We start from the raw sequence: 24,930 nt of genomic DNA on the forward strand, positions 1-24,930 counted from the left end.
GTCACGTCTGTCACATGTGCTCAGTGTGAACCTGCTTTCATCTGTGAAGAGCACAGGGCGCCAGTGGCGAATTTGCCAATCTAGGTGTTTTCTGGCAAATGCCAAACGTCCTGCATGGTGTTGGGCTGTAAGCACAACCCCCACCTGTGGACGTCGGGCCCTCATATCACCCTCATGGAGTCTGTTTCTGACCGTTTGAGCAGACACATGCACATTTGTGGCCTGCTGGAGGTCATTTTGCAGGGCTCTGGCAGTGCTCCTCCTGTTCCTCCTTGCACAAAGGCGGAGGTAGAGGTCCTGCTGCTGGGTTGTTGCCCTCCTACGGCCTCCTCCATGTCTCCTGAGGTACTGGCCTTCCTCCTGGTAGCACCTCCATGCTCTGGACACTACGCTGACAGACACAGCAAACCTTCTTGCCACAGCTCGCATTGATGTGCCATCCTGGATAAGCTGCACTACCTGAGCCACTTGTGTGGGTTGTAGACTCCATCTCATGCTACCACTAGAGTGAAAGCACCGCCAGCATTCAAAAGTGACCAAAACATCAGCCAGGAAGCATAGGAACTGAGAAGTGGTCTGTGGTTACCACCTGCAGAACCACTCCTTTATTGGGGGTGTCTTGCTAATTGCCTATAATTTCCACCTGTTGTCTATCCCATTTGCACAACAGCATGTGAAATTGATTGTCACTCAGTGTTGCTTCCTAAGTGGACAGTTTGATTTCACAGAAGTGTGATTGACTTGGAGTTACATTGTGTTGTTTAAGTGTTCCCTTTATTTTTTTGAGCAGTGTATATATATATATATATACATACACTCACCTAAAGAATTATTAGGAACACCATACTAATACGGTGTTGAACCCCCTTTTGCCTTCAGAACTGCCTTAATTCTACGTGGCATTGATTCAACAAGGTGCTGATAGCATTCTTTAGAAATATTGGCCCATATTGATAGGATAGCATCTTGCAGTTGATGGAGATTTGAGGGATGCACATCCAGGGCACGAAGCTCCCATTCCACCACATCCCAAAGATGCTCTATTGGGTTGAGATCTGGTGACTGTGGGGGCCATTTTAGTACAGTGAACTCATTGTCATGTTCAAGAAACCAATTTGAAATGATTCGAGCTTTGTGACATGGTGCATTATCCTGCTGGAAGTAGCCATCAGAGGATGGATACATGTTTTCATTCTGTTTACGCCAAATTCGGACTCTACCATTTGAATGTCTCAACAGAAATCGAGACTCATCAGACTAGGCAACATTTTTCCAGTCTTCAACAGTCCAATTTTGGTGAGCTCGTGCAAATTGTAGCCTCTTTTTCCTATTTGTAGTGGAGATGAGTGGTACCCGGTGGGGTCTTCTGCTGTTGTAGCCCATCCGCCTCAAGGTTGTGCGTGTTGTGGCTTCACAAATGCTTTGCTGCATACCTCGGTTGTAACGAGTGGTTATTTCAGTCAACGTTGCTCTTCTATCAGCTTGAATCAGTCGGCCCATTCTCCTCTGACCTCTAGCATCCACAAGGCATTTTTGCCCACAGGACTGCCGCATACTGGATGTTTTTCCCTTTTCACACCATTCTTTGTAAACCCTAGAAATGGTTCTGCGTGAAAATCCCAGTAACTGAGCGGATTGTGAAATACTCAGACCGGCCCGTCTGGCACCAACAACCATGCCACGCTCAAAATTGCTTAAATCACCTTTCTTTCCCATTCTGACATTCAGTTTGGAGTTCAGGAGATTGTTTTGACCAGGACCACCCCCCTAAATGCATTGAAGCAACTGCCATGTGATTGGTTGACTAGATAATTGCATTAATGAGAAATAGAACAGGTGTTCCTAATAATTCTTTAGGTGAGTGTATATGTATGTGTGTATATATATATATATATATATATATATATATATATATAATGAATTTTTCTATGCGAGAGCTCCACATTTAAATGGACCATGAACATATGATTATTATTGGGTGTATGAAGTTTGGGGGGTTTTATTTGTATTTTATTGTTATGTATGTATGATAAATTAGTAAAAACATATGCAAATTTCTGTGAGCCAGCCATTTACTTGATTTACTGATTGGATGATGTCAGTCTGTTCAGGGACACATCCCCAACTGGTAACACTCATCTTGGACCTTCATTGCAAACTGTTAGTAATAAATTCATAGTTTCTAGCAGGAATAAAGGAATGGTACAACACAGAGTCATAGGAATAGATGCTCCAGAATTGGTATTACATGGGAGGAGAGATTATAGGTCCTCTTTCAAACTGAAATTGTACTTGCTAAAGCGTGTCCCGATTTACAGAAATTTAACTAAATCTGTTTGTTCTTTCTTATATCCCACTATTGACAAACCTAAAATCAGTCCGTCCTTTTGAAGGGCCATCACAAAGCCATCAGTGTTCCAAGCTGCGGTCATTGCCATCAGATAGGCTCACTACCAAAATGTAAATCGGAAATAGAAAGACTGTGTTACCTGAGCGGTACATTAGCCTTTCAGCCCGTCTGCTTCCCGTGCTCAGAACTCCCATCTGCTTAAATCTCTGTCAACGCGCGCAGGGTTTGACACAAGATAACACGCTGCAGTATGCATTAAGTAAGAAGTGAACAAGTGCTGAGATTGCCAGCGAGATAATAACACAGTAAATGTTTACAGAATGTACCACTTTGTTAACTCGAGAACTCTGCTGCCTGCTCCCGCTCCTCTGACAAAGTGCATTTATTTTGTTATCCATAGGTTGATCTCTTTCCAAGAGTTTCTGGCATTCGAGTCGGTGTTGTGTGCCCCTGATGCTATGTTCATTGTGGCTTATCAGTTATTTGATAAGAGCGGCTCTGGAGAGGTAACATTCGGTAAGAATACATCAACGGTGAAGTCAACCGACACAAAGAAACTGGCTTTTAAGTGTATTAGGGGAAGTGCGTTTCACATAGGGAAAGAAATGGGCCTACACAGATGCAGCAGAGCTGTGTTCTGCAGAGGCACAGTGGTGATATCATGATGTGTTATCTGTGCTTTTACAAAGGACTGCAGACAAGGCTGCTCGTAATTATAACGTGGAGAGTAAAGAATCTTTTATACTGCCTGATATTTGGGCAGATTATCGCTAATGAGCATTCATATGGACACAAAGGTGTCACTGATTACCTGATGAACGCGAGTAGGAACTTTGCTGCAGTCACTAAAATCAATGTTTGCCGCCCCAAGCGGATCATGCCATCTAAACCGCCTTTGCTTCCGGCAAACAATAATTCTGTATGGGGACAAGCGATGACATTAGTGATCATTCTTTCCCATACTGTGGAGTAGAACACTGACACAGCTTTGTCCTCCACTGACGAGCAGAGAATTCCTTCCCGACAATTGCATCGGACTGTGTAAAGGGGCCTTTTGCATAGGGGCCTTTAGCCATATGCAAAAGTATTGGAGGCCCAAAGAGTTAAACGACAAGTTCCGCTCTGCTTTATCTGTATTTTTTTTTCAGAGTAGGACACGTAGACTCTGAGGGGCATTATGGGTCAATGATTTATTTATTTGATGTAGGTGAAGCCAGGGAGAAACATCTTCACATGAGATCTCTCTACCAGGAGCAGCATGTGCATCTGACTGGGTGCTGGGTAATAACATAGAGCTGTAGGCCGAACAAGGAGTGCCCATGGGCTCCTCTCTGCCAACCCAATGATTTTGCTCTGTGGGTTTTACAGCCAGTGCCACTTTCTATACCACCTGACGCTGATGTGTGAAATTGAAGTACCATCTACCCCGCATCCTAGAAGGACCTAGTGAGATGCAGCTAAATATAGAGCTAGACTTTTCTCTCTGCATAAAGTCCTGCTGAGCGAGAGGATGCTTCTACTTGCTTAATATGTTTTTTAACATTATACACACACACACACATTTATTTCAGATAATATAAAGATGTAGCAAACTAACTTGACACCTAAATTAAATATTCTGTTTCTGCAAACTTTCCATTGACGCTTAAAGGGAACCTGTCAGGTCCCTTGTGCTGCCCTCTCTAGGGACAGCATAGTGTAGTATAGTGACAGACCTCCTGATTTCAGCAATCAGTCACAGAGTTACCAGAAAGTAGCTTTTCAGTACTCACAAGTTTAAACTTTGCAGAACTTGTCCATCAAGTAGTCCGGTGTGAAGGAAGGAGTCCAATGTATTCATGATATGCAGACTTAGCCCCACCTTCCTCCAGCAACTGATTGACGTTTTCTCCATATAAAACAGAGAAACCTGTTGATCAATGGGGTTAAGTATATAGTGGTTTTCCCTCATAGACTTCAATGAGGTTGTTAACACAAACTGGAGAATACCGCACAAAAAACACACCAAAACCACAATAAATAGTGCGGATATATGTGCAATTTTTATGCAGCTTTGGTGCGGATTTCATGCAGTTTTTCTGCATACAAACTGCACCGTGTGCAGTTACCATAAGCCATTGAACAAGGTCAAGTTAACACTTACTGCAACTGTGTTTTTTAAGACTGGGTTCACATCACGTTTTATGCCTCCGCTTGACTTATACGTTACAAAAGAAATGATAAAAAAGGAACCATCACGTATCCTGCACAGTCCTGTAAAAAAAAAAGTACTTTTTTTAAATTTATTTTTTACAATGGAACTGTATGGTGAAAGGGTGCCACTGTATGGCATCAGTCTGAGGCATCCGTTTTAATGTGTAAGTTTTTTGGATGTTAAAAGGATAGGAAAAAAGTGATGTGAACCCACCCTAACACATTTAGTGTTAAGCTATAAATGTTGCTACATCTGTAATTTAAGGACCACCTGTAAACAGTCATTTTTTTTATTTTAAGTATTTTTCTGTGTTTCACCGAATAGTTCTGATCTGCAGGTGATCCGTATGGCAAATATAATTCATAGAATTCAAGCGCCTGGCATTGCACAAGCACTTATACTTAAAGTGTAACTGTCATGTTTTCATCAAAAAATTAATTTTAGCATATGTTACTGCTGCTGCAGCATTATGCATAATGCAATCTTTAGTTTCTTCACATATCACTGTTTTCCTTGAGTTTTCCCCTTAGTTACGGCTGTTTTGAATCTTACATTATCAGGATCTTCTCAAGATGGCTCCTCTGCCAGTTCTCTGAGGACAAAACTCCTTTCCCTCACTTCCCATACACACTTGCTGTAGCCAGCAGCTCCCTGCCAGCCAATCAGATTGGATTACTAAGAGACACGCCTCCTCACTCTGAAGCCTAATGCAGACATGCAGTGTGAAGGACCGCCCCTCTGTCTTCCTGTCTTCTTAGCTGGAGACAGACAAGCCATAGCAATGGACTTTTAAGGAACTGGTGAAAAGGGACAGAGGACATTAACCACCTCCGGACCGCTGTACGCACAGACGCGTCCTGGAGGTGGTTGATTCATTCCGAGTGGACGCATATACGCGTCATCTCGCGAGACGCGAGATTTCCTGTGAACGCGCGCACACAGGCGCGCACGCTCACAGGAACGGAAGGTAAGAGAGTTGATCTCCAGCCTGCCAGCGGCGATCGTTCGCTGGCAGGCTGGAGATGTGTTTTTTTTAACCCCTAACAGGTATATTAGACGCTGTTTTGATAACAGCGTCTAATATACCTGCTACCTGGTCCTCTGGTGGTCCCCTTTGTTTGGATCGACCACCAGAGGACACAGGTAGCTCAGTAAAGTAGCACCAAGCACCACTACACTACACTACACCCCCCCCCCCGTCACTTATTAACCCCTTATTAGCCCCTGATCACCCCATATAGACTCCCTGATCACCCCATATAGACTCCCTGATCACCCCCCTGTCATTGATCACCCCCCTGTCATTGATTACCCCCCTGTAAAGCTCCATTCAGACGTCCGCATGATTTTTACGGATCCACTGATAGATGGATCGGATCCGCAAAACGCATCCGGACGTCTGAATGAAGCCTTACAGGGGCATGATCAATGACTGTGGTGATCACCCCATATAGACTCCCTGATCACCCCCCTGTCATTGATCACCCCCCCTGTCATTGATCACCCCCCCTGTCATTGATCACCCCCCCTGTCATTGATCACCCCCCCTGTCATTGATCACCCCCCCTGTCATTGATCACCCCCCCTGTCATTGATCACCCCCCTGTCATTGATCACCCCCCTGTCATTGATCACCCCCCTGTAAGGCTCCATTCAGACATTTTTTTGGCCCAAGTTAGCGGAATTATTATTTTTTTTTCTTACAAAGTCTCATATTCCACTAACTTGTGACAAAAAATTAAATCTCACATGAACTCACCATACCCCTCACGGAATCCAAATGCGTAAAATTTTTTAGACATTTATATTCCAGACTTCTTCTCACGCTTTAGGGCCCCTAGAATGCCAGGGCAGTATAAATACCCCACATGTGACCCCATTTCGGAAAGAAGACACCCCCAGGTATTCCGTGAGGGGCATATTGAGTCCATGAAAGATTGAAATTTTTGTCCCAAGTTAGCGGAACGGGAGACTTTGTGAGAAAAAAATAAAAAATATCAATTTCCGCTAACTTGTGCCAAAAAAAATTTTTTTCTATGAACTCTCCATGCCCCTCATTGAATACCTTGGGGTGTCTTCTTTCCAAAATGGGGTCACATGTGGGGTATTTATACTGCCCTGGCATTCTAGGGGCCCCAAAGCGTGAGAAGAAGTCTGGTATCCAAATGTCTAAAAATGCCCTCCTAAAAGGAATTTGGGCCCCTTTGCGCATCTAGGCTGCAAAAAAGTGTCACACATCTGGTATCTCCGTACTCAGGAGAAGTTGAGGAATGTGTTTTGGGGTGTCTTTTTACATATACCCATGCTGGGTGAGATAAATATCTTGGTCAAATGCCAACTTTGTATAAAAAAATGGGAAAAGTTGTCTTTTGCCAAGATATTTCTCTCACCCAGCATGGGTATATGTAAAAAGACACCCCAAAACACATTCCCCAACTTCTCCCGAGTACGGAGATACCAGATGTGTGACACTTTTTTGCAGCCTAGGTGGGCAAAGGGGCCCATATTCCAAAGAGCACCTTTCGGATTTCACTGGTCATTTACCTACTTACCACACATTAGGGCCCCTGGAAAATGCCAGGGCAGTATAACTACCCCACAAGTGACCCCATTTTGGAAAGAAGACACCCCAAGGTATTCCGTGAGGGGCATGGCGAGTTCCTAGAATTTTTTATTTTTTGTCACAAGGAAAATGATGATTTTTTTTTTTTTTTTTCATACAAAGTCTCATATTCCACTAACTTGTGACAAAAAATAAAAACTTCCATGAACTCACTATGCCCATCAGCGAATACCTTGGGGTCTATTCTTTCCAAAATGGGGTCACTTGTGGGGTAGGTATAATGCCCTGGTATTTTAGGGGCCCAAATGTGTGGTAAGGAGTTTGAAATCAAATTCTGTAAAAAATGACGAGTGAAATCCGAAAGGTGCTCTTTGGAATATGGGCCCCTTTGCCCACCTAGGCTGCAAAAAAGTGTCACACATCTGGTATCTCCGTATTCAGGAGAAGTTGGGGAATGTGTTTTGGGGTGTCTTTTTACATATATCCATGCTGGGTGAGAGAAATATCTTGGCAAAAGACAACTTTTCCCATTTTTTTTATACAAAGTTGGCATTTGACCAAGATGTAGTATTTAATGCAGTTTACGGGGGTTGCTTTACCATAACCAAAAAAAATAAAATAAAAAAAGAGGCTGACTGATGTCGCTGGAGAAGCTGCGAACAGCCATGGCCTCCCACTGCTGGTGTGATTGGACAGGCTGGATCCGCCAGTTCAAGAACCCCGAAATGTCAGCTAATCTCTGCTGTGACCCATAATGAGGATATTGTCATTTGACCTGATAAGGTCAGGGGTTGTCAGATGACCCGCGCCTGCAGCACCTGCTTCTTTATGGCGGTGCTGATCATATGTTTATTATTTATCCTGCTGAAACATTGTTGTCATTGTATTGTTGTTTTATTTGTTTGTCTGGCACAGACCATCCAAACTGCACCCAACCCCGGGCTCTCACATGATGACTACTCCATCTTATACATTGACCTATGGTTGTGACCGAGTGTGGTATGGAAACCAACCAAACCTAAAGAATAGCCAATAACTTCCGTTCAATTTAACTTTTTTTTAATTAGCACTTAATTTTTGGCTGGGATGAGAATAATAAAAAAATATTAATTTGTAAACTGTGTAAGAGTGGCTTCACACACAGAATATTTTTAGCTTTTTTTGGCCAGAAAAACTGCAGCCCAATGTTAGCTGAAAGTCTATAGTGAAATATTAGATATAAAGATGCTTTTTTGTGATGTTTATCTGGCCTTTCGGTGTGTTGTGTTTTTTTTTTAAATTCAGGATTCTTATGTATGGCGTGTTCGTCTGATATTTTACCCAAAACCTTCTTTATATAACTTGAAAAACACCAAGGAAAAAAAATGCAGGTTAAAATATCATGCATAGAAATGTTACAAAAAACCCACTTGTAAAAACTCAATAACTAATTGCTTTAAATTCGTGGCATTTTTTTAAGCAGAAAAAAACTGTGTGTGAGGGAGGCCTAACTGTAATTGTCATTTACATGATAATACTGATCATCTTTGTTTTTTAAAGGGCCAGTCTAATATTTAACCTCAAAGATTTAGAGCATAAAAACCAAGATTCTAATTCAAGACTCTGAGCCGAGATCTTAATTTTTTAAGCAACTGCATTCAGTCAATGCTGTATGATTACTTACATTTACCACCTATCCACAAGATACAATACTGTGCAAAAGTTTAGGCAGGTGTGGAAAATAAAATGTAAGAATGTTTTGAAAAATTGAAGTGTTGATTTATTTTTATCAAATTTTACAAAATGCAAAGTGACTGGAACCAGAGAAATCTAAATCAAATCAATGTAGTAATATGTAGAGGAGACGGTCGGCACTGCTGTAGGTGTGGGATTTAATTTGGTGCTGCACTGATCGAATGTGAGTTTTGGTGCTCAGCATGAAAAACAAGTAGTATTTGCAACAAAGGAGAGAAAAGAAAAAAGAATGCGGCACTCTTTGCAGCTTTATTCACATAAAAAAGTCAGCGTCATGCGGGCAAAACACAGCTAGGAGGCAACAGCCGTTTCACGCTTGTTGCGCTTTTTCAAGGCTTTTAATATTTGGTGTGACCGCCCTTTGCCTTCAGTATCAGTACTTCTAGGTACACTGCACACAGATTTTGAATGAACTTGGCAGGGGGTTGTTCCAAACGTCTTGGATAACTAACTACAGATCTTCTGTGAATGTAGGATTCCTCAAATCCTTTTGTCTCTAATCCCATCAGACTGGATGATGATGAGATCAGGGCTCTGTGGGGGCCCTATCATCACTCCCGGTACGCCTTGTTTTTCTTTACACTGAATATATTTCTGAAAGGGGTTCTCCAGGCTTTTAATATTGATGACCTATTCTCAGGATAGTTCATCAATATCAGATCGGTGGGCGTCCGACACCCAGCACCCCTGCCAATCAGCTGTATGAAGGGAAAACATGCGCCGTGCGTGCTTGCTGTCTCCTCTCTGCTTACTGCTGCTATGTCTATGGCGAGCAGGAAGAGAGATGGCACGCACGCACGGCTCGCGCCTTCCCTTCATATAGCTGATCGGTGGGGGTGCCAATTGTCAGAAGCTTGCCGATCTGATATTGATGACCTATCTGATATTAAAAGCCTGGAGAACCCCTTTACTGCCATTACCTGTATGTTTTGGGTCAATGTCCTGCTGCAGAATGAATTTGGAGCCAGTCAGATAGAAAAGTATTTGCCTGTATTTTTCATTAGGACACCATTAATCCTGACCAAATTCCCAACTTTACTTGCTGAAAACTTAGTGCAGCAGATGAAAGACAAGACTCATCATGCTTACCCTTGGTAATCAGAAGATATTCAGTATTACCATCCCCTCAGAACTGGCAGAAACTGGTGGGACCAATGTACAGCCATCTACTGTTCAGAGAAGTCTGGCCAGAAGTGGTCTTCATGGAAGAATTGTGGCCAAAAAACATACCTTCCACATGGAAACAAGGCAAACCGACTCGACTATGCACAAAAACGTAGGAACTGGGATGCAGAAAAAAAAAACGGTAGTGTGAAAGAGGCCTAAGAACTAACTTCAGCGTAAAGAAGAACAGAGATTCCTGGAAGTGACGATATGGCCACCTCAGAGCCCTGATCTCAACATCATATGGTCTCTCTGGGATTACATGAAGACACAGAAGTATCTAAATTTGATTTAGATTTTTCTTTTGTTCATTCACTTAGCATTTTGTTAATTAATAAAGATATACAATTAACACTTCTATTTTTTAGAGCATTATTACTTTGTAGCATTTTTTCCACATCTGCCTAAAATTTCTGCACGGTACTACAGATGAAAAAATGTTAGATCAGTGGGGGCTCTGCCAACGGTACCCCCATGATTGTTAGAATGCTGACTCTGTGTTTCCACATCTGCTCAGCCACCATCCGATTCGACTATTTCCCCCACCCCACCACCAAATACAGACCACCAGCTTGGGCATATTAAAACAAAGAAATTTTCTAGAAGGCGTTTTAGAGACCCTATGAGCCTCGGGCCCTTTAAACTTGGCAATCATGATTTGATTAATACAGTTTGGGCTTTACACTCTTCCAATCGTCTGTAATCGGAATAATATTATGAATTATTGATTTATCATAAGGGTTAGCATTATAAATACATAAAATAAGGCTGCTGGGCACAAATCCCTTGTTGCCATTAAAGGGGTTGTCCACCTTTTTAGCTATTGATCATCTATCCTCCTGGATTAGGAGCTGAGTTGGAGTACACTGGCACGGCCACTCAACAGTGGATGGAGCCTTTTGCCTCCGACACAGTCCACTATTATGTCTCCAGTGCCGGAGGCTGGCCAAGACAGCTGATCAGTAGGGATCCTGGGTGTCAAATTCCCACCTATCTGATAGGTCATCAATATCTAAAGAGTGGAAACTACTTTAATACCTCTACATGGTGAGTTGCATAAATAATTACTTGGTCATGTGTAATTCTGTTAATGCTTTCTACAATGCAATCTGTTCATGTCCGTGAAGACTAAATCGGATTTGCTAATTTTTTTTATTTTTTTTAAAGAAAATGTCAAGGAAATATTTGGACAAACCATCATCCATCACCATATCCCATTTAACTGGGACTGCGAGTTCATCAGACTTCATTTTGGCCACAACCGGAAAAAGCATCTTTCCTACTTGGAATTCACAGAATTTTTACAGGTAAGATATTTCCCAACGGGAATCATTCGATGGAGCTAATAAAGAAGCAACCGTCACACTTACAGGACCTGTCTCCACTCCCAACGGATTTATTTAAATAAATACTTGTATTTCTGGATGATCTTTTCTCATAAGTCTGCACTGTACTGTTCTTCTGTTATTCTTTCTGGAAATGTGTTAATAAACTGACAGCTTTGTTTTTACAGCAACAAAGTTACAGGGTAGCATTTAATTACTTTGAAGATCGTTTGAAGTCTTAGGCCCCTTTCACACGGGCGAGATTTCCGCGCGGGTGCAATGCGTGAGGTGAACATATTGCACCCGCACTGTATCCTGACCCATTCATTTCAATGGGGCTGTTCAGATGAGCAGTGATTTTAACGCATCACTTGTGCGTTGCGTGAAAATCGCAGCATGCTCTATATTCTGCGTTTTTCACGCAACGCAGGCCCCATAGAAGTGAATGGGGTTGCGTGAAAATCGCAAGCAAGTGCGGATGCGGTGCTATTTTCACGCACGGTTGCTAGGAGACGATCGGGATGGAGACCTGATCATTATTATTTTCTCTTATAACATGGTTATAAGGGAAAATAATAGCATTCTGAATACAGAATGCATAGTAAACTAGCGCTGGAGGGGTTAAAAAAAAATTAAAAATAATTTAACTCACCTTAGTCCACTTGATCGCGTAGCCGGCATCTCCTTCTGTCTCCTTTGCTGAACAGGACCTGTGGTGAGCATTAATTACAGGTAAAGGACCTTTGGTGACGTCACTCCGGTCATCACATGATCCATCACCATGGTAAAAGATCATGTGATGGATCATGTGATGACCGGAGTGACGTCACCAAAGGTCCTTTACCTGTAATTAATGCTCACCACAGGTCCTGTTCAGCAAAGGAGACAGAAGGAGATGCCGGGCTATGCGATCAAGTGGACTAAGGTGAGTTAAATAATTTTTAATTTTTTTTTAACCCCTGCAGCGCTAGTTTACTATGCATTCTGTATTCAGAATGCTATTATTTTCCCTTACAACCATGTTATAAGGGAAAATAATAATGATCGGGTCTCCATCTTGATCGTCTCCTAGCAACCGTGCGTGAAAATCGCACCGCATCCGCACTTGCTTGCGGATGCTTGCGATTTTCACGCAACCCCATTCACTTCTATGGGGCCTGCGTTGTGTGAAAAACGCAGAATATAGAGCATGCTGCGATTTTCACGCAACGCACAAGTGATGCGTGAAAATCACCGCTCATGTGCACAGCCCCATTGAAATGAATGGGTCGGGATTCAGTGCGGGTGCAATACATTCTCCTACCGCATTGCACCCGCACGGAAATCTCGCCCGTGTGAACGCAGCCTTAGGCTACTTTCACGCTCGCATTTTGGCTTTCGGTTTGTGAGATCCGTCATGGGCTCTCACAAGCGGTCCAAAACGGATCAGTTTTGCCCTAATGCATTCTGAATGCAAAAGGATCCGCTCAGAATGCATCAGTTTGCCTCCGATCAGTCTCCAATCTGCTCTGGAGGCGGACACCAAAATGCTGCCTGCAGCGTTTTACTGTCCGCTTGACGAAACTGAGCCAAACGGCACAATAGAAAATGGATCTGTCTCCCATTGACTTTCAATGGAGTTCATGACTGATCCGTCTTGGCTGTGTTACAGATAATAAAAAAGGAACCGTTCATGATGCATGCGGTTGTATTATTGTAACGGATCAATTTTTGCAGATCCACGATGGATCCATCCAAAACGCGAGTGTGAAAGTAGCCTTAATAGTATTATTAAGAAATGTATTGAGCTACTTTGCATGTATTTCTATTGGTGAGAATCAATGTTTTGAGCCAATGAGATTCTGATGTAGTAGGGGGGTCAACACTGGAAACACCATTTCTGAGCCTAGGCCAATTGATCATTGCAGAAAATATGTTGTTTTGTGCTGCAGAGAGCTGTCACTTGCAGCTATGAGGGGGTCCATGAATGTCAGCTGCCCCTTCACCTCCATGGTGGCGTGGGAGCTTGAAACATGATCCATCTCATTGCTGCTGAGAAGATGGGAACTACCACATACGGTCATTAGCATATTTAAATCAACATCTGGGAGTTTAGTGGATCCAACTGTTTCTTCTTATTCAGCAGCAATAAAGCGCATGGAGAAATTATCTGTATATGAAATAATGGCTGTGATTTACTATAGATGATTTATGTAAACTTTCATTGAAAACCACAAATACACAGTCGAGTCACATTATTATGACCACCAGATAATATCCAGAGTAACCGCTGTGTGCAGCATGGACAGCAGCTAGACGGCCTGAAAGTGACTTTATAAGGTCCAGGTAGGTTGTCACAGGTATCTGGAACCATACTGACTGCAGTGCATCCCATAACTGCTGGAGGGTCGGCAGGGCAGATCCATAGAGCTAACACAACAATCAAGGTGGTCCCACAGATGCTCAATTGGGTTAAAATCTGGGGCATTCTGGGGCCAGGGTAGTACTTGAAAGTCTTGGTCAGGGGAGGACTGAGAACTTAAAGTGCCCCTGAAAAAAAAAAAAAAAAACTAAAAGTGGCCCCATGTTATAGGCGGGTTTACAGAAGGCGGGGCAACACAATTGGGCACCATGAGCAATACCATAGCGCAAAATACTGTCCCATCAGAACCAAATACCATAGTGTAGCACAATATGTTGTCCCTCTGTAGTGGCCATTTTCTGTCCTCCTCCAGTTGTCTCTGATTAGCATATGGAGCAGGGGGCTTAGGTGAGATGCGGGCCACAGCAGTTGAATTCAGGAGGACATGTGCGATAGCTGGCCATATACTGTACATGAGTACCTGATTCTCACAGCTTTAATTTTCCCTTGGGCATCAGCCAACTGGGAAATGTCTCTGTAAAGTCTATGACCAATCCTCCCCTGGTTTTGATCATGCTGATTCACCCAATATCGGACATTTTTAACTGTGCGACATGTTGACATGCGCCTTAATGGAAGATCCTATCCACCCCATGGAAGACGATCAGCATGTAAGTTATCTGCAAGGATGGATTCATACCCAAATCATCTTAGGTCTTTCCACATGGATGAGAGGGCTCAGAGAATGCAACAAGATCATTCCCCAGACCATAACGCTGCCACCACCAGTTTGTGTTCTTCCAGCAATGGTTGCAGGGTGTTTGTTCTCTGATGTTTCTCGTTTGACAAGTCAACGTCCATCCATTTGATGAAACTGAATATGTGGCTCATCAGAAAAGGCAACCCTTTTCAGCGGAGTTCCAATTCCAATACTGCCTTGAAAATTGAAGCCTTTGTGCCGATGCAACTTCATTAGCAGAGGTGCAGTGACCATCCATCTGCTTCAGAACCCTACTGCTGAACTATTTTAGACAGATGTCTGGTAGCCCCTGGTTCATTTTGGCAGTGAACTGCTCCATTGTAGTGTCTGTCCGCCCTCGCGCACCTTTACAGTCGACTTTCACATCAATGGCACATGGTGCTCCACAGTTTCCACATCACTTATTCACAATGGTGCCATTTGTCCACTGACCATACACTTTCACCACAGGAGCACAAGAATAGTTTACAAACTGTTTCAGAAATACTGCCACGCGGGGCCCGAAAGCCAATAAGCATCCCATTTTGCAACTCTGATAAATCCTCTTTTACCCATGACAGCAATGAGGGATATGTGTGCAGACAGCCTATCCCACCCTATATACCCACAAGGGATATGTGTGCAGACAGCCTATCCCACACCTTATATACCCACAAGGGATATGTGTATAGACAGCCTATCCCACACCTTATATACCCACGAGGGATATGTGTGCAGACAGCCTATCCCACCCTATATACCCACAAGGGATATGTGTGCAGACAGCCTATCCCACACCTTATATACCCACAAGGGATATGTGTATAGACAGCCTATCCCACACCTTATATACCCACGAGGGATATGTGTGCAGACAGCCTATCCCACACCTTATATACCCACAAGGGATATGTGTGCAGACAGCCTATCCCACACCTTATATACCCACAAGGGATATGTGTATAGACAGCCTATCCCACACCTTATATACCCACGAGGGATATGTGTGCAGACAGCCTATCACACACCTAATATACCCACGAGAGATATGTGTATAGACAGCCTATCACACACCTTATATACCCACAAGGGATATGTGTGCAGACAGCCTATCCCACACCTTATATACCCACAAGGGATGTGTGCAGACAGCCTATCCCACACCTTATATACCTACCAAGCCAGCTCACCACATGTGACTTTCTTCATGAGCTACATGCTGCTGACGTCAGAAGTAGGAAGAGGTCATATTAATGGGATTCGACTGTGTAATCACTATGCACATCTTTCTAATATAGTTTCCATATGTTGTGTATGTGAATTATTGCATATATATCGGTATACCAATGTGGATCTTAATGACTGATCCTAAAACACCTGAGAAACATAAGCTGTATCTAAATGAAAGATAAACTGTATACAAAATGTCATATACAAACTATCCTGAATACATCAAGAGGTTTTTCCCATGGTATTTTTTATTGGAGCTCTTTTCATTTAAATTCCATGATTTTTTATTGTTCTGTCTGCGCTTTTGACCATGCTAAACTGTTGTCAGCACTAGCTAATTGCACGGAGAACAGTACAAACATACCTTTTCTTCTTAGGAGTAGTGAGAATATGAAACTTTATTCTGTCAGGTTCTGCTTCTCAAGTGGCAAAAAGGTGGGGCTTTTCTCTGTGACATGCTCTGTGCATTGAGTGGCAGCTGTAGCATCCAAACAGGAGACCAGTACATCGCAGAGAGGAGGGGCTATAAAGCAGCTCTATGCAGAGAGCACGTCACAGTGAAGCTCCGCCTCCTGGCCACTTGGAAGAGCAGAATCTGTCGGAATAAAACTGTATATTTACATTACCCCTGATGAGAGAAACTTCACAAAAGGAATGTTTGTACTGCTCTCCACAGCCCCTACCTAGTGCTGTCCGCAAAACTCCTGACATACTCCCTTTAAAATACAAGTTAAGCTGATCAGAATAAAACATAGATCATATTCACATTTTCATTGAAATAATTATAGTATCCGTCATATAAAGGTGCATTTGTATTATTACTGCCTTTTAAAGTCCCAATTGTGAGTCCTTAAAGAATCACTCCTAGGCCTCATACACATGGCATGAAATGCACACAGGAGAATATATGGAGACACATAGAGTCCTTGAGGTTCCATGCTGTTGAGATGTACAGTAAGTACTCTGTGTGCTGCCATATGGTGCTCTGTATTTTGGAGATATTCTTCTCTAGAAACTATTCTAGGGTAGAAATTCTCTCTAATACAGCACAGATTTTTGCCTGTAGGAAATACTAGGAGATACAGAGACATACAGGTACAATAAGGCTGCATACAATTCAATGCTTTGAGATTTTTCCTACAGTACCCCATAGACTTGGAAAGTGCCTTATTTGTACATACCATGACTTATTTTAGCTTATATTTGGATTTTAGAATGTCTGTTTAGTTTAACCAATGCATCTCCCATCTTATCAAAGGGGTCCTAGAATGCAGGATCTGAAGGTGGTTTTAGGGACTTTCTGAATTGTGGATAATAAGAAAATGATAACTTCATCTTCTCTGATTTTTAGGAGCTGCAGTTAGAACATGCACGGCAAGCATTTGCTCTAAAGGACAAAAACAAATCTGGGATGATAACGGCTTTGGACTTCAGCGACATTATGGCTACTATACGGTCACATATGCTTACATCGTTTGTAGAAGAAAATCTTGTCTCGGTAAGGACCCGGGTGCACTAGAGTACTAGTTTTACTAGTGCACTAGATTACTAATAGACTACTTATGTCAAAACAGAACATTTTACAATTACTCTATTTGAACAGTGACACAAAGTAACAATATTATTTGTTTTCAGTCCTTGTACGGTCGTTACTTTTCTGCTTTCTTTATAAAAGTTAGATTCCATCACTTGCCTCTTGCCTAAAATGTTACACTTTTGCTACTATATCCCTTGTCCTTATTTTCTCATCATGCACATTACCATTATATTATACAGGTCTCTTCTTTTCCCTGGTTGCTGCATGCATCTTCATCTTTGGCAGCCCATATATTTATAGCATTAAAAAGTGTCAGCCTTTTTGATTTGAGATTGTTCTTTTTTAAATGATAATACAGCATGAGAACTAGTTACTTTTGTATACAAAGTGCTCCATTTGTCAGATATTCTCTTTAATGCATTACAGAGGCGCTCCATGGTGTTTAATCTGTATAGTAATGTGCACATCTATCTACTGAGGAGGTCGCACATGCTCACTTCCATCCTGCTAGCAGCTATATCCACGGTTAGATGCTGTGACAATTATAGAGAGAGCTGCAGCAGAAAGGATATGCCCCCTGAGAAAGGACACGGCCTCTGAGGTGCGATAGGGAGAGCTGCAACAGTAAGGACACCCCCCAGAGCTGCCAGCCTGAATAGAATCTAGTAGAGCAATTGGAGCAATGAATCAGAGGATCTCTGGATCCATGTGAGGTATACGTCTGGTTCTAGCTTTTTTAGAAAGATATTGTCATGTACTGTATGGATTCAATATTTTTTTTTTTTTTTTTTTTTTTTTTTTACACCAATCATGGCATAATCCCTTTAAAGGGGTTATCCCACGAAGACAACCACTGCCCATACACCCTTTTAGGGAATATGGATGACATAGAAAGGGGTCACCTAAATAATTGCAAGGGTTTCTCTTAGCATCTCAAAAATGTTCCCCGCACGCTCCTTTCTTGCCCATTTTTGCCGTTCATGGCATATATTTATGGTAGTAAATGAACATTGCCAACGAGCAATCAAAAATTATTTTAAAATGTTTGGACAAATCTGTATTTTGGAAATTAAGATTATCTACAGAGGTTTATCAGCCAAACACTCCAAAAGTAAGACATTTCGGGTAACTCAACTTTATGTGGTCAATCAATGAACTTCCGTACAAAGAAAAAAGGCGAAATGTGTAGTCTCATAGATCTATGATTGGCCGGAATAACCATAGCAATACCTTCACGATTTTATTAATCGGTGATTCCTTTTTTTGTAGGCTGCAGGGGGGACCATCTCCCACCAAGTGAGCTTCTCCTACTTCAATGCTTTCAACTCTTTGCTCAATAACATGGAGCTTGTACGCAAGATATACAGCACTTTAGCAGGCACAAAAAGAGACTTGGAGGTCACCAAAGGTATCATCTTTTCCCATTTAGATCTTCTGTCTTGTGTATTATTGAGATTTTGAAGTAGCAGTGAATGCAAGCAGCAGTTTGCTGGGACCTTTCCCAATGGAAATGCTTTTTAAGTGTTGAATTTCTGCCCTTATCATAGTTTGGGAGCCTAACGTTATTCACAACTGAGTGTCTAGTGGATCAGCGTTTAATTCTGTGTTGAAGAGTCAGGGAAATAATAACATAAATCATCCAAGGTCCACCATCTGGATTTCTTCCAAAGAGTTGAATAGTATATTTATGTACAAAGGGGGAGAAACTGAATGGGACTTGGCCACTTAAGACTCATAGATACTGGCCTGGAGCCTATATGTCAGTGCAGGAAGGCTGTAAGACCCCGTACTAAAGGAGCTGTGTAGACTCTGACAGACTTCATGTATATGGAGATATTCTCCTCTATATTGATTGCATATGGAGCCTGATGGATGGAACCTAGCACATATTGAGATTCAGTGAAGGACACGTTCACCATAGTTGTCAACAGTCCCAAGAAAAGGGCTGAGCCAACCACAAACTGGATGGTTGGAAGGGACTGAGTTTGTGCAAATTTAACCAAAAGTAGGCACTTTCTGGGTGTTCTGGGGTGGTGATGGAGGCAGGGGTGGACATTCTCTGCCTGAGTGCAGCTTAAGTATCCTGGGAAATGTTGGCAACTATGGTGCACCTCTATGGCAACCACCATAATACTGTCATGTGTATGAGTCCTAAGATTAATATTGTATGGTTTCCTATAAGCAGGGGTAGACTGGGAACTTAAAGTGGCCCTGGAAAAAAAAACTAAAAGTGGCCCCATGTCACGCTTCGGTGTGGGTGGGAAGCACCACACCGAGCATAGGAGGGAAGGGAAGGGGGGAGAGGGGCAACACAGGGAATCAGGCCTGAAAACTAGGGAAGGAAAATGGACAGCTCCTAGTGAAAACCCTAACCCAAATCCTGACTGACTACCAGTATGAACAGACCCTAAAGATGGGTGAGTTCATAAGCAGGAATACCTAGAGTCTTATCTAGCCCTATAGGACCATGGTACTAAAGGCAGCGACGAGACTACCTGTTCCTCCAAAAGGAAGGACGAACAGGAGTCTCCTTTATACCTAATACAAACAATAGGGAAATGCAACACACAGAACCCAAACCAAATACAAAAGGGAAAGGAAAGACTTAACTTCAAAGTAGCAATGGAAGCACCAGGAACTCAGCTGAGATCCAACCACAATCTATTCCAAAGTTCCAAACAGAAGCTATAAACCGCACAGCATTGTAGGAGAAGCAACTATAAATAGAGAAGGTTAAATGACCCTAATAGCCACACCTGGGGAAAGAAGGTGTGACAAGCACCAGAAACATCACATCAGACGGAAAACATGTCAGATCAAACCACGCGTTGCCAGTCTCACTGATCTCCTGACACCTGTCGTTAGAACATCCGTGACACCCTAATGTTTTAGATGGCGCAAAATTTACAGAAGGTGAGGGAACACAAGTAGATGGGCCACTACAAGTTGGAGGGTCAGTAATATCATAGTGCAGCACAGAATACCATCCCACAGAACCAAATACCACAGTGCAGCACAAAATATTTCCCCAGAAGCTGTCCCTCTGTAGTGGCCATCAAAAGTTGCCACATTCTGTCATCCTCCTCCAATTGTCTCTAATATGGATAGGGAGCAGGGGGCCTAGGAGGTGATAAGTGGGCCTCAACACCAAGCCAGTCCTAACTTCAGCATGCAGCCTGGACTTCTTCTAATAATGACCCTTATAGTTCCCCCAGTAGTATGTACCCGGCCAGTGGCAGTGAGGAGGGCTCTTGTGGCCCCTTGGACATCGGCTCTCTGGGAAAATTCCCTGTAGGGTCTATGGCCAATCCTCTCCTGCCTATTAGCGTATTACTGTGGTTGGAAGAGGACCAGAATGATTTTCATCTATTGGCAATAGTCCTGTCACCTACATAAATCACTCCGGTTAGTGGTATGAATAAAATTTGAAGGGTATTTCCATTTGAACCATTTATAGTGTATCAACACTTTATGGCAAAAAAGTCTCATAGGTGCAGATCCCACTTCTTAGGTCCTGACCTTCCCGGACAATGGCCACTTTCTCTGGTGAAGTCTATGGGAGTTTCAGAAAGATATATGGACCCTCACTTGTCAAGAATTTTTGGCCTATCCTTTCAGTACATAGACCAACAATGTTCTTGTACAGTATTAAGTCAAGTAACACAGGAAAAATGTTGATTGCAATACCTGCATATTGTAAATGAAAGGATGCAAAAATTATGAAAATTTAAAAAATTCGGTTATTGTATTTTACAGAGGAATTTGCAAATGCTGCAAACAAATTTGGGCAGATCACTCCACTGGAAGTTGACATTCTGTACCAACTATCAGATTTATTCAATGCCACTGGGTAAGTACTAAGATCTTTTTTTAGAAAAAAAAATGAAATCAAATGTCGTGGTCCACCTTTGCTACCATTTTTTTAACTGTTGCAATGCACCAAAAATGAATCCACTTTGCAAATAGTTTTAATTATTAGTAAATTTGCAGATATATTTGTCTCCATGGTAACAGACTGAAGATAAACCTTGTGTAGTCTGACCCTGTAGTCCTACTGCCTTCCACCTGTCCCCTACTTCTTGCTTGGTATGGCAATGACTGTAGGATCAGACTACATTGGGTTGGTTTGCAGTCTGTTACCATGGAGATGTGTAGGTGGATTGTTCTGAAAAAAGGAATAGCACGTATTAGATCATAGATTATTCCTAAGAAATTTCATCTGTAGATAATGAATTTCCTTCCCCTCCTAATGTAAAAAATGTATATAAATCTAAGGATAGGACTGAAGAGTGTTGGTCATCTTGTTCTCTTTAGTGTTGTCCGTGGAAGTCGAGACATGTAGATATTCATAAGAGGATGAGGATTCTGCCCTGTCACTCTCTCCTGAGGCACCTCTTGCTAAGGGCTCATGCACATAAACGTGTTTTGTGTCCGTTCCGTTTTTTTGAGTTTTTTTGCCAATGGGATGCGAACTCATTCATTAATTTCACTGTGTGCTGTCCGCATCCGTATGTCCGTTCTGTATCCCCGCATGCCCTGATAGGCATTGTTACAATGGATCCGCAAAAAAAACTGATGCATTACGGACGTCATCTGTATTTTTTTGCGGCTCTGTGTTTTGCAGACAGCAAAATACATACGTTCGTGTGCATGAGCCCTATCAGACCCTATCTAGATGACTGCATGATCTTACTGACGTCTGAACAGCTACCGAGTTTTCAGTTTTTATGTTTTTATTTTTTATTTTTGCAGGTTTGCTATAGACATAAACATAACATGTGAATTGTAATGCTTTTCCTGAGCCCGTCTACTGGCAGACAGTCTTTCAGCTTGGATTTATGAGTTGTCACTTCTGATAAAACCGAGTTCTGACCCGTAAATATATTATTAGGAAATGAATGGGGTTCTTTGGGACTGAAGTATTTTTGACCTATACTTTGGATATAGTTATCAATGTCCGATCCGCTGGGGTCCGACTCCCAGCACCAGCGCTGATCAGCTGATTGCCGGCAGCAGATCTCATGCAAATAGCTGATCGGTGGGGATGCTGGTAGTCAGATCGCCATATTTATATCTGATATTGATTGCCTATCCTGAGGATAGGTCATCAGCACTTCAGACCTGGAGAAACGTTTTAATTAGCACCACATTGTGATCCCAAAAACAAATAGGTGTTCCAAGGTAGTCTCCAGGCATAATGAGGTGGACAAAACATACCAGGAAAGCAGCAAAATTAAAGGGGTTGTGTCACTTCAGCAAGTGGCATTTATCATGTAGATAAAGTTAATACAAGGCGCTTACTAATGTATTGTGATCGTCCATATTGCTTATTTTGCTGGCTGGATTCATTTTTCCATCACATTATACAGTTCTCGTTTCCATGGTTATGACCACCCTGCAATCCAGCATCAGTGGCTGCGCTTGCACACTATAGAAAAAGCGCCAGCCTCTCTGGTGGCCAGGACCATAGGAGCGCACATAGGCCGCTGCTTTTTCCTATAGTGTGCAAGCACGGCCACCGCTGCTGGATTGAAAGGTGGTCATAACCATGGAAACAAAAAGTGTATAATGTGATGGAAAAATTAATCCAGCCAGCAAAGGAGGCAATATGGAGAATCACAATACATTAGAAAGGGCCTTGTATTAACTTTCTCTACATGATCAATGCCATTTGCTAAAGTGAGACAACCCCTTTAATACTTCCCCCCCCCCCCCCCCCCCATTCATATTCTGCAGCGACGTACAGAGAGATTGTCGTCCTTGACATCAGTTCCTTTAGTGGGGCTCGTAGTGTAATTTTCCCATCTTATTGTTTGCAGACGCCTAACACTTACAGATATTGAAAGAATATCACCACTAGAGGAAGGGGCACTACCTTACAACCTGGCAGAGCTGCAGAGACAGGTAGGTGGAAGCCCAGCAACACCAAACAGTAAAAACTGTGGGGTCATTTATTAAAGGGGTTATCCAATTTCAGAAACGGCCCCCCCATGTGCCAGGCCCCTCACAGGTAATATATTTACCCCGCTCCTTGCACCGCCGCTGCTGCTTCTCCCTGTACACGGATGAAAACATCCGGTGTCGGGGGGAGCAGCCAATGGCAGCCGGGGACGAGCCTCCCTAGCATCACCCTCGATTCTCGTCCCCGCCTGCCATTGGCTGCTCCCCCGACAACAAATGTTTTCATCTGTGTACAGGGAGAAGCAGCAGCGGCGGTGCGGGGAGCGGGGTAAGTATAATACCTGTGAGGGGCCCGGCACATGGGGGGGCTGTTTGTGAAATTGGATAACCCCTTTAAGATCAGTGGCAGTGGATCCGCTGAAGTTATGAAGAGGCTGGCTCTACATAATTTTGGTGTAACCAGGACTAGTTGAAATGTACCGTAAGCCAGCTTCCGAGCTGTCTTACATTCAGACCATTTTCTACGCCTAAGGCCTCATGCACATGACCGTTTTTTGTTTTTTTTTGCGGTCCGCAAAAACGAATTCTGTAGTTCCGTGATCCGTGTCCGTTTTTTCTTCCGTGGGTCTTCCTTGATTTTTGGAGGATCCACTGACATGAAGGAAAAAGTCGTTTTGGTGTCCGCCTGGCCGTGCGGAGCCAAACGGATCCGTCCTGACTTACAATGCAAGTCAATGGGGACGGATCCGTTTGACGTTGACACAATATGGTGCAATTGCAAACGGATCCGTTCCCAATTGACTTTCAATGTAAATTCAGGAGTCCCTATTATACCATCGGATCGGAGTTTTCTCCAATCCGATGGTATATTTTAACTTGAAGCGTCCCCATCACCATGGGAACACCTCTATGTTAAAATATACCATCGGATTTGAGTTATATTGTGAAAACTCAGATCCGACAGTATATTCTAACACCGAGGCTTTCCCATGGTGATGGGGACGCTTCAAGTTAGAAAATACTAAGAACTGTGTACATGACTGCCCCCTGCTGCCTGGCAGACCCCGATCTCTTACAGGGGGCTTTGATCCGCACAATTAACCCCTCAGGTGCCGCACCTTAGGGGTTAATTGTGCATATCATAGCCCCCTGTAAGAGATCAGGTGCTGCCAGGCAGGAGGGGCAGACCCTCCCCAGTTTTAAATTCATTGGTGGCCAGTGCGGCCCCCCTCCCTCCCCTGTAATAAACTCATTGGTGGCCAGTGCGTCCCCCCCCCTCCCTCCCCTGTATTTAACTCATTGGTGGCCAGTGCGGCCCCCCCCCTTCCCTAATTAAACCCCCCGCACCCACCCCCCCATCATTGGTGGCAGCGGAGAGTTCCGATCAAAGTCCCAGTTTAATTGCTGGGGCTCCAATCGGTTACCATGGAAATCAGAACGCTACTGCAGTCCTGGCTGCCATGGTTACTTAGCAATTTTAGAAGCATTATACTTATCTGCGCTGTCTGTGACCAGCCGGGCGCTCCTCCTACTGGTAAGTGACAGGTCTGTGCGGCGCATTGCCTATAGCACAGACCTGTCACTTACCAGTAGGAGGAGCTCCCGGCCGGTCACAGACAGTGCAGGTAAGTATAATGCTTCTAAAATTGCTAAGTAACCATGGCAGCCAGGACTGCAGTAGCGTCCTGGTTTCCATGGTAACCGATCGGAGCCCCAGCGATTAAACTGGGACTCCGATCGGAACTCTCCGCTGCCATCAATTATGGGGGGGGGGGGGGGGGGGAATTTTAATTAGGGGGGGGGGGGAGGCCGCACTGGCCACCAATGAATTAAATACAGGGGAGGGAGGGGG

The 24,930-nt window shown here is 43.2% G+C and overlaps 1 protein-coding gene across 1 annotated transcript in view; it reads left to right on the forward strand.

Annotated features, from left to right (window-relative positions):
• Window positions 1-24,930, forward strand: part of SLC25A12 (solute carrier family 25 member 12) — a 152,329-nt gene that overhangs the window by 56,357 nt on the left and 71,042 nt on the right. Inside the window, exons 4-9 of the mRNA XM_040441758.1 lie at window positions 2,751-2,866; window positions 11,173-11,312; window positions 16,992-17,138; window positions 18,447-18,585; window positions 20,934-21,027; window positions 22,997-23,081. Coding sequence (XP_040297692.1) covers window positions 2,751-2,866; window positions 11,173-11,312; window positions 16,992-17,138; window positions 18,447-18,585; window positions 20,934-21,027; window positions 22,997-23,081 — 721 coding nt within the window. The remainder of the gene's footprint in view (window positions 1-2,750; window positions 2,867-11,172; window positions 11,313-16,991; window positions 17,139-18,446; window positions 18,586-20,933; window positions 21,028-22,996; window positions 23,082-24,930) is intronic.

The sequence above is a fragment of the Bufo bufo genome, chromosome 7, assembly GCF_905171765.1.
Source record: "Bufo bufo chromosome 7, aBufBuf1.1, whole genome shotgun sequence".
NCBI classification, from domain to species: Eukaryota; Metazoa; Chordata; class Amphibia; order Anura; family Bufonidae; genus Bufo; species Bufo bufo.